Genomic DNA, 11005 nt, shown 5'->3' with positions numbered 1-11005 from the left:
GCCGTGCCGGGGGGGGGGATGGGGGGGGGGGGGGAATCCCTGCAGGAGTGACAGAAAATGTGGTTTTGATGAACTGTTGCACTAATTTTGTGTGACGTTTAAGGTTAAATTTTCTTGATTGTGCCGTATTTCTCTCTGAGATGTCCTTGATGACCTATTCAAATGATTAATTAAACATTAAAGGGGATATTCAAGGTATATCAGAACTCCAGGGAACAACCTTTTTTTCACCGGATGTCCTCTTGTGTCCCTCCTCAGAAAGTTCCCACCCCAGTGCAGGTCTGGCTGAGGATGACATTAGTGAGAGCAGTTCCAGTACGGACCCGGAGCAGCTTGGAAATCAGCTCTTCTGTCTGGAGTTTGAGGCCGATGATGGGGAGGTCACCTCTATCGTTGTGTATGAGGTTTGTGCGCTTTTCTATGGGCAATTCTGTGGAGAACATTACGTGATCACGAAATCCGACCTTCTCTTCTAACACCACACCCAATGCACGGTTTATTTACACTCTAGTACTTCATTGGAAATTGCACCATGTATCTTTATACCATGCAAGTAAAGTTGGCATCTACTTAGTCAATGATTTTCTCCTGTAACGTGAGGGGGGTGTTAGGGTGGTATTGGGGTTCATGTACAAAGCTACCTTGAGTTGACGACTGTTTTGATTATCGCCATTTAGACTTCCTTACTGAACAACCCAGGGGACACAAAACCCTCTTCTCCATAATCCAATGTATTAAACTGAACAACCCAGCCGGCACAAACCCCCTTCTCTATAATCCAATGTATTAAACTCAGCAACCCAGCGGGCACAAAACCCCTTCTCCATAATTCATTGTATTAAACTGAACAACCCAGCGGGCACGAAACCTTCTCTATAATCCAATGTAATAAACTGAACAACCCAGCGGGCACAAAACCCCTTCTCCATAATCCAATGTATGAAACTGAACAACCCAGCGGGCACAAACCCTCTTCTCCATAATCCAATGTATTACACTGAACAACCCAGCGGGCACAAACCCTCTTCTCCATAATCCAATGTATTACACTGAACAACCCAGCGGGCACAAACCCTCTTCTCCATAATCCAATGTATTACACTGAACAACCCAGCGGGCACAAACCCTCTTCTCCATAATCCAATGTATTACACTGAACAACCCAGCGGGCACAAACCCTCTTCTCCATAATCCAATGTATTACACTGAACAACCCAGCGGGCACAAACCCTCTTCTCCATAATCCAATGTATTACACTGAACAACCCAGCGGGCACAAACCCTCTTCTCCATAATCCAATGTATTACACTGAACAACCCAGCGGGCACAAACCCTCTTCTCCATAATCCAATGTATTACACTGAACAACCCAGCGGGCACAAACCCTCTTCTCCATAATCCAATGTATTACACTGAACAACCCAGCGGGCACAAACCCTCTTCTCCATAATCCAATGTATTACACTGAACAACCCAGCGGGCACAAACCCTCTTCTCCATAATCCAATGTATTACACTGAACAACCCAGCGGGCACAAACCCTCTTCTCCATAATCCAATGTATTACACTGAACAACCCAGCGGGCACAAACCCTCTTCTCCATAATCCAATGTATTACACTGAACAACCCAGCGGGCACAAACCCTCTTCTCCATAATCCAATGTATTACACTGAACAACCCAGCGGGCACAAACCCTCTTCTCCATAATCCAATGTATTACACTGAACAACCCAGCGGGCACAAACCCTCTTCTCCATAATCCAATGTATTACACTGAACAACCCAGCGGGCACAAACCCTCTTCTCCATAATCCAATGTATTACACTGAACAACCCAGCGGGCACAAACCCTCTTCTCCATAATCCAATGTATTACACTGAACAACCCAGCGGGCACAAACCCTCTTCTCCATAATCCAATGTATTACACTGAACAACCCAGCGGGCACAAACCCTCTTCTCCATAATCCAATGTATTACACTGAACAACCCAGCGGGCACAAACCCTCTTCTCCATAATCCAATGTATTACACTGAACAACCCAGCGGGCACAAACCCTCTTCTCCATAATCCAATGTATTACACTGAACAACCCAGCGGGCACAAACCCTCTTCTCCATAATCCAATGTATTACACTGAACAACCCAGCGGGCACAAACCCTCTTCTCCATAATCCAATGTATTACACTGAACAACCCAGCGGGCACAAACCCTCTTCTCCATAATCCAATGTATTACACTGAACAACCCAGCGGGCACAAACCCTCTTCTCCATAATCCAATGTATTACACTGAACAACCCAGCGGGCACAAACCCTCTTCTCCATAATCCAATGTATTACACTGAACAACCCAGCGGGCACAAACCCTCTTCTCCATAATCCAATGTATTACACTGAACAACCCAGCGGGCACAAACCCTCTTCTCCATAATCCAATGTATTACACTGAACAACCCAGCGGGCACAAACCCTCTTCTCCATAATCCAATGTATTACACTGAACAACCCAGCGGGCACAAACCCTCTTCTCCATAATCCAATGTATTACACTGAACAACCCAGCGGGCACAAACCCTCTTCTCCATAATCCAATGTATTACACTGAACAACCCAGCGGGCACAAACCCTCTTCTCCATAATCCAATGTATTACACTGAACAACCCAGCGGGCACAAACCCTCTTCTCCATAATCCAATGTATTACACTGAACAACCCAGCGGGCACAAACCCTCTTCTCCATAATCCAATGTATTACACTGAACAACCCAGCGGGCACAAACCCTCTTCTCCATAATCCAATGTATTACACTGAACAACCCAGCGGGCACAAACCCTCTTCTCCATAATCCAATGTATTACACTGAACAACCCAGCGGGCACAAACCCTCTTCTCCATAATCCAATGTATTACACTGAACAACCCAGCGGGCACAAACCCTCTTCTCCATAATCCAATGTATTACACTGAACAACCCAGCGGGCACAAACCCTCTTCTCCATAATCCAATGTATTACACTGAACAACCCAGCGGGCACAAACCCTCTTCTCCATAATCCAATGTATTACACTGAACAACCCAGCGGGCACAAACCCTCTTCTCCATAATCCAATGTATTACACTGAACAACCCAGCGGGCACAAACCCTCTTCTCCATAATCCAATGTATTACACTGAACAACCCAGCGGGCACAAACCCTCTTCTCCATAATCCAATGTATTACACTGAACAACCCAGCGGGCACAAACCCTCTTCTCCATAATCCAATGTATTACACTGAACAACCCAGCGGGCACAAACCCTCTTCTCCATAATCCAATGTATTACACTGAACAACCCAGCGGGCACAAACCCTCTTCTCCATAATCCAATGTATTACACTGAACAACCCAGCGGGCACAAACCCTCTTCTCCATAATCCAATGTATTACACTGAACAACCCAGCGGGCACAAACCCTCTTCTCCATAATCCAATGTATTACACTGAACAACCCAGCGGGCACAAACCCTCTTCTCCATAATCCAATGTATTACACTGAACAACCCAGCGGGCACAAACCCTCTTCTCCATAATCCAATGTATTACACTGAACAACCCAGCGGGCACAAACCCTCTTCTCCATAATCCAATGTATTACACTGAACAACCCAGCGGGCACAAACCCTCTTCTCCATAATCCAATGTATTACACTGAACAACCCAGCGGGCACAAACCCTCTTCTCCATAATCCAATGTATTACACTGAACAACCCAGCGGGCACAAACCCTCTTCTCCATAATCCAATGTATTACACTGAACAACCCAGCGGGCACAAACCCTCTTCTCCATAATCCAATGTATTACACTGAACAACTCAGCGGGCACAAACCCCCTTCTCCATAATCCAATGTATTCAACTGAACAACCCAGTGGACACAAACCCCCTTCTCCATAATCCAATGTGTTCAACTGAACAACCCAGCGGGCACAAACCCTCTTCTCCATAATCCAATGTATTACACTGAACAACTCAGCGGGCACAAACCCCCTTCTCCATAATCCTATGTATGAAACTGAACAACTCAGCGGGCACAAACCCCCTTCTCCATAATCCAATGTATTACACCGAACAACCCAGCAGGCACAAACCCCCCTCTCCATAATCCAATGTATTACACTGAACAACTCAGCGGGCACAAACCCCCTTCTCCATAATCCAATGTATTAAACTGAACAACCCAGCGGGCACAAACCCCCTTCTCCATAATCCAATGTATTACACCGAACAACCCAGCAGGCACAAACCCCCCTCTCCATAATCCAATGTATTACACTGAACAACTCAGCGGGCACAAACCCCCTTCTCCATAATCCAATGTATTCTTTCTTTCTCCATGTTCTTGCAGGATGATGATGCTGAGCAGGTTGCAACAAAGATATCCGTTCAGAACCAGCTGGAAGCCAGCATGAAAGAAGCCCTTAAAAGAAGGATCCAGGAAGAAATCACCAAGAGAAGAGTTCACCGCTGACTTCTGTTTACTAGAAAAGAGTGCAAATCAACAATTGCATCTGCCGTGGTTATACTGTGCTTGACTTCTCAGTCTGAGTTGTGCAGTGTTGATGGGCACTGAGCGAAGACGTACTGTATGAATGCCTCTGGATCAAAATATAGAGCTCCTGTGTTAACCTTAGACTATGTATCATTGGACTTGGTCTTAGTCTGAGTTCTGCAGTGTTGATAGGCACTGAGAGAATACGTATGAATGTCTCTGGATCAGAATATAGAAATTGTGTGTTAACACAGGACCATGTATTATTGGACTTTGTCTCATTTTGAGTCGTGAAGGTTTGATGGCACTGAGAGAAGACGTATGAATGTCTCTGGATCAGTATATAGAGATCATGTGTTAACCTTAGACTATGTATTATTGGACTTTGTCTCAGTCTGAGTTCTGCAGTGTTGATGGACACTGAGAGAAGGTGTATGAATGTCTCTGGATCAGAATATGGGGCTCGTGTGTTAACCTTAGACTATGTATCATTGGACTTGATCTTAGTCTGAGTTCTGCAGTGTTGATAGGCACTGAGAGAAGACGTATGAATGTCTCTGGATCAGAATATAGAGATCGTGTGTTAACCTCAGACTATGTATTATTGGAGCATCTGACAGACTTTGGCTTCAGAGTGAGCCATCTGCAGCTTTGGAGTTCTTTTCAGGGAGCACATAGTTAACATGGGCTGCTCCCTCTTCTGATGGCAATGGCGGTCTTTGGCAGATAAAGAATTTGGAGCACCAGTGCCTTAATGGTTTGCCAAAATTGGCTCAGTGTGAATTTGCTGAGATGTTTTTATAATATTTATTTTGGTCTGGCTGTAGTAGTTGCGTTTATAAGCCAGAAGTCAAATTGTGAAAATATTGTATACTATTCAGAGCTGGATCTCGTATGAAACTAAAGAAAATGGGTGTCTGGGGTTCTCCAGCTGAGCTGGAACTGCTGACAAAGGATGATGGGAATTGCAGTTTTGCCCGGGCTGGAGAGTCGCAGGACGCCTTACCCATCTGAGTCTGTCATAATCGGACCAGAATACAGCAAGGGTTAAAAAAAAGGGGAAAAAAAGAATTTAGGGCTGATGCACACGGCCGTACAATTTGCTGCCTTCAGATATGTTATGTGGATCTGGTTGCAGCAGGATTGTATGCTACGGGCTCATTTACACTGTTCTGGTTTAGTCCGCCGCATTTAGCTGTTTAAACCAAAACTAGAAACATTTGCATTCATGGTCTAATTTGGAGAGTATGTTACACTGTCTGCACGTGAACGATTGTGCTAATGTTTACATGCGTACAGCATAAATGGACCCTATCCAGTGCCGCCGCTACTCTGAGCCGACATATTAACATCAATAGTGTGTAATCGGTGGCGGCACAGGCGCAGAGTGACCTTTGTATTTGGTCAATCTGAAGGCAGAGGTCATTTTTGCCTGCGCTGCTGCCGCCACTGGTTACTCACTGTTGGTGTTTACATGCCAGCCCTGAATAAGTCATTCATGTGGCGGATGTGTAAATTGACCCTGTGTGCTGCTGCCACTGCTCTGAGCCGACCAATAAGCATCAATAGTGTATAAATATCAGCAGCACAAGTGCGGCATGGCCTCAGCTTTCATTGATTCTGAATGACTGAAGGCTGTCAGCCCTGAATAAGGGTGCCCATACACCGTGAGAATTTCGGCCGGTTCTTGAGGAACCAGTCGAAATTCGCACAGCGTGTGCCACTGTCTGCACCCTTTCGGCCGGTATTACTCGATGGACTGGTCAGAAAATCTTCGTATGACTAGAGCCGGCAGCCAATGAGCTGCTGGCTCTGGTCGAGTATTCTGACAGCTGTCGGCGGCCGCTGTCAGGATACAATGTGAACAGCGGGATTCCACGATCGTCACACTGGTAGGGTTGGTGGAGGAATCTGCTCTATTTTTTTTCCGTTCAGCCCAGGGGTTGAAGGAAAAAAATAGAGCAATTTATGGCCAGCCTTAGTCTTTCATGTAATGGTGGCGCAGACGCTGAATGACCTTGGCCTTCAGTCATTCAGCATGGCTAAAAGCTAAGGTCATTCTGCGCCTGTGCCGCCAATGATTACACACTGTTAATGTTTACAAGTGGGCCCAGAGCAGTGGTGGCAGCACATAGCGTCCATTTACTCCTCCGCCGCTACATAAATGACTCATTCATGTCCTACCTGTAAGCACCAATAGTGTTTTCGATGGCGCAGAATGTACGCAGATCATACTGACATAAACTAATGTATGTTCATATGAATTCAGATGGGGTACAGAAATCTTTTTACTGTCTCGCTCTTGTTGGCGGAAAAATCAGTACGGCCGTGTGAGGCTGATCGTATGTGCTTTTACAGATTTCTTTTTGATGAGTCTGGATTTGTTGTATGAAATGCAGATAAATAAAAGTGTGACAATATAAAGTGTGATCTGGTTTTACTTGCAGACTTCCGACGTCATGTTTAGTGTTTGTCCTTTTACGCCGAGTTCACATGTTGGGGTGTGTTAATGGACTTTGTGTTTAAAGGGTAATTCCACTTTCCCAGGTGATTTTGGAAAAATGGAATTGCCCCCAGTAATCTGTCTCGTCTCCTCTCCCCCACCCCTCCCACTGCTCTTACCTTTTGAACTGACTCTGTTTCCCGTCCGTGGTTCCTGGTGTATGGTCCATACACCGTACACAGCATTGAAGCCCAAATTATGATTGCAAATGGCAAGCATTCATTGGTCAGCACAGCCACCTGACCTGATGATCAATGAGCAGCGCTTCTTGCTAAGAAGCGCTGCTCATTGGTCAGTTGAACGCGCTGATCTATGAGTGCTCGATATTTGGGAGCTGAATTTGAAATGCATAGTGCAGGGCTACAATGATGTGTATGGGGAAAGATTGTACACTGTTAACGCATGCTCCTTTTTTTTTTTCTCTTTGAACAAACGCTGCTTCCAATCAATGGCACTGCAGCGCACACTAACACACAATGCACATTTTTGTGCCTTTCCGTAACGGGCATGGTTTGCTGCAGCATAACAGTGCTTACCCAGCCTTAAAGTAGAACTATGAGGTGAGTGAAAATCACTCATCCTCATAGTTTGAGCCGACGTGTGACAATGAAATACGTCGGATCAATAGATCGGGAAGTGAGTGAACGCATACCATCGCTCACTGACTTCTCGATCATCTCCCTGCAGAGAGCGGTGATTGTCAGTCACGGCTCCATGCAGGGATTTCCTCCCCGCTCCGATCCTCCAGCGGCTAACTGGAGGAACGGACGGGGGAGAGGGCGGGTACAGTCGGCTCTGTCTCTAGATAGGCAGAGCCAGCTGTCATTCACGCAGCTGGGTGGATCTTGACAGCATTGTCAGGATCCGTCCCGGCTACGGCGATCTCAGTATACCACGAGCTGTAGCTCGCGATATACTGAGCTTTGGGTCACGGGAGGACGCTAGTATATGTCCTCCGGTGACCCTTAGTAGGACTATGGGGAAAAAAGACTTACCTCATACCCTGTTTTCCCGAAAATAAGACCTAGTACTATTTTTGGGAATTGCTAAAATATAAGGCCTACCCTGAAAATAAGACCTAGTTGTGACCATTCCCAGGGCCGGTGGCATAAGGGGGAATGAAGCCAGCGCTAGAGGAAGCGAGGCGGCACCGGAGGGAGCAGAGCCGCATAAGCCGATGCCTCCTCTATAGCGCAGGCTCCTGTCACAGGCGGAGTGATACCAAATGCACTCCGCCTGTGAGGAATTGATAGTGAAAGTGCGCTTTGCTCATTCTGGCCAGCAATTGGTTAGCAAATTGCTCTTGGAAAGGTACGGCACCCTTGTTTGCCCTGATCACCATTTTTTGCACATGAATACATGTAGACTTTTCTACATGAACAAGTGTGATTGTTGTACATTAAAATTAAATAAATAAGACCTACCCCGAAAATAAGACCTAGTGTGTTTTTTTTTGAGCCAAAAAAAATACAAGACAGTGTCTTATTTTCGGGGAAACACGGGTAGTTCTCTTTAAATGTGTACCACTTATCAGCATGCCTGTTAGACAGATTGATGTCATCACCCTGCAGTGATTGCGTACACTAACTTGGGGCAGGCAACCTTGGTACTCCTGCAGTGCTGAAACTACCAATCCCGTCATGCACGTGGCTGTCAGTCTTGCAATGCTTCACGGGACCTGTAGTTCCACAACAGTTCCATAACTCCATAACTGGAATATAAGAAAAATGCAGACTGGTCGGCCATGAAAACGGTGTAAATTTTCACATGTATTTTTTTTCCCCATGAAAAGAGTTTTATTAGGTATGAAATGCACAATGGTAGAGTACAAAAAGTCAGCTGTGCAGTACACATCTAATACATTTGGGAAGGTCACACCAAATACAATGCCGGTAAAGTACAATCTTTCCCATGCAGAAATCATAAAACAACAAGATGACCAGGAATCGCAAAATCCGCTCATCCTCTTGTCTGTGACGAGAGGACGGCGGAGCCCGACGAGTAGCTTCCCGGCCGGCCGTTGTAATTAAACGGCCGGCCGGGAGCTTTACATTCAAGTGGTCAGGCGTCTCTAGAGATGCCCGATCGCTTGTATTAGCAGTAGCTACCATTGCCAGTCCCGAGCTCCGCTGTCCCCGATGCGGCCGGGACCAGCACGGATGCTCTGTGACAGGAGGACAGTACACGATCACCCTCTGATCTCCTCTCCAGTCCCCGAATGCAGGAAGTGGTGTATATTACATTACTTCCGGATTCTGCTGTCACTCTCCAGCTTCAGAAGCTGGGGAGAAGCAGATCTCTGCTTCATCAGCTTCTCCGGGGGTTCCTAGGTGACATTAGGGGTCTTGGAGACCCCTGATGTCTCCATAAAGAGGACCGGTCATGTACATTGGCTATCACATAGGGGACTTCTTAGGGGGAGGAGTCAAAATGCAATGGGGATCCTGACAGCGTTTGAAAACCTGACAGAGGGTCTAACCCTCCCCCACTACATATATATATATAAAAAAAAAAACGGTCATAAATTGTTTGATTTAAAGTGCATGTAGAGTCAAAACTCTATCTCTAGCACAATCAGTGCTGACAGTTTGTGGACACGCCTCCCTCTAGGGCAGCTGCATGTAACACAATCAATCACTGTTTTATTGGAAATCAATATATCGATATTGGTAACACGGTCCTCCCCTCCCCCTATAGGGCCAGCACAAGGCGGTGTTTACATTGCAGACTGCACGCCCTATGACGTCACGGGTTCCTACAGCCCAAAATAATCTCCGAAACCTCGCGACGTTTTAGCGCCTTTACGTTGCTAGTAACGTGACCTCGCTGGCAGAATGGGATGCCGGGTAATGTAGTCCTGTGCGCACCTCGCTGCCACACCGTTCGGGGCTTTCCGCACTACAATTCCTGTGAGCCACCGCGGTATTGTTTGTCTGTTTTTTTTACAGCATGGAGGAGAGAGGTGACATGCCGCAGCAGGAGGTGTCCCAATGTTCTCAAGATGGAAGACACAACACCGAGCCTGTGGAAGCTGCTCTGCTCCTGATCACAGTGTTTACTGCATGACTCTGTCCGGTGTTCTTACTGTGTACTCTTCCACGTGTGTGTACCGTGGCTGCATGTGTCAATTGCTGATTTATTGGCGTTTTGGGGCTTATTTTGGTGATCAGGTCATGGCTGCCTATGGGGGTATCCCAATTATGTCGCCGTGCAGGCTGACTTATGACAATGTGTATTTGATTCTATGTTAAAGGATGAGTTCACCTTTTATAGTAACATGTGCAGTGCAGTCTGGGGGCCCCAGTAGTTAAGAAAATACAGTGCAATATAGGAATATACATTGAAGGGAATTCATCAAAACTGGAGCAGACAAAATCTGGAGCAGCTGTGCACGGCAACCAATCGGCCTCTCTCATCTGAAGAGAGAAGCTGATTGGTTGCCATGGGCAACTGCTCCAGTTTTGATAAATTCCCCCCCATTATCCTTTTATATGACATAACTGGAGGCCAAACAAAGCTCCCGCAAGATGAACACACGGGCATTCTGAGTGATCACGGCGTCCTGCATATGGGGGATGGTACATTGTGCGCCCCCCATGATCACGAGCATCCAAATGTGGTATTATCCACAAATCTGCATATGCACAGTTCACTGTACCCCCTTCATGTCACAGCAGGATTTGTGGACCAGGGAGAGCCCGCCACAAAATTGTGTACTAGGGAGTGTGTTGCACATCTGCAGGTTGAGGTGAGGGGGAAGTACAGGTGTGGACGAGGGGGAGTGGTGCAGATTTGTGAGGGAGAGTGTGGTGCAGATTTTTGGATGCAAAGCACTGGTGAGGGGAAGCACAGGTGTGGTGCAGATCAGTGGGTGAGGGGGAGCACAGGTGTGGACAAGGGGGAGTGTGGTGAAGATCGGTGGGTGAGGGGAAGCACGGGTGAGGGGGGGTGTGGTGCATA

General features: G+C 46.7%; 1 protein-coding gene across 1 annotated transcript in view; it reads left to right on the top strand.

Moving 5' to 3' along the window:
• CUNH2orf68 (chromosome unknown C2orf68 homolog) overlaps positions 1-4573 on the top strand; it is a 14844-nt gene extending 10271 nt beyond the window's left edge. Inside the window, exon 4 of the mRNA XM_018555794.1 lies at positions 4399-4573. Within this exon, the coding sequence (XP_018411296.1) occupies positions 4399-4521 (123 nt within the window). The 3' untranslated portion in view covers positions 4522-4573. The remainder of the gene's footprint in view (positions 1-4398) is intronic.
• The last annotated feature ends 6432 nt before the right edge of the window (positions 4574-11005 follow it).

The sequence above is a fragment of the Nanorana parkeri genome, unplaced genomic scaffold (assembly GCF_000935625.1).
Source record: "Nanorana parkeri isolate BGI_ZX_2015 unplaced genomic scaffold, ASM93562v1 scaffold214, whole genome shotgun sequence".
Taxonomy (NCBI): domain Eukaryota; kingdom Metazoa; phylum Chordata; class Amphibia; order Anura; family Dicroglossidae; genus Nanorana; species Nanorana parkeri.
This window is presented reverse-complemented; position numbering and strand designations above follow the sequence as displayed.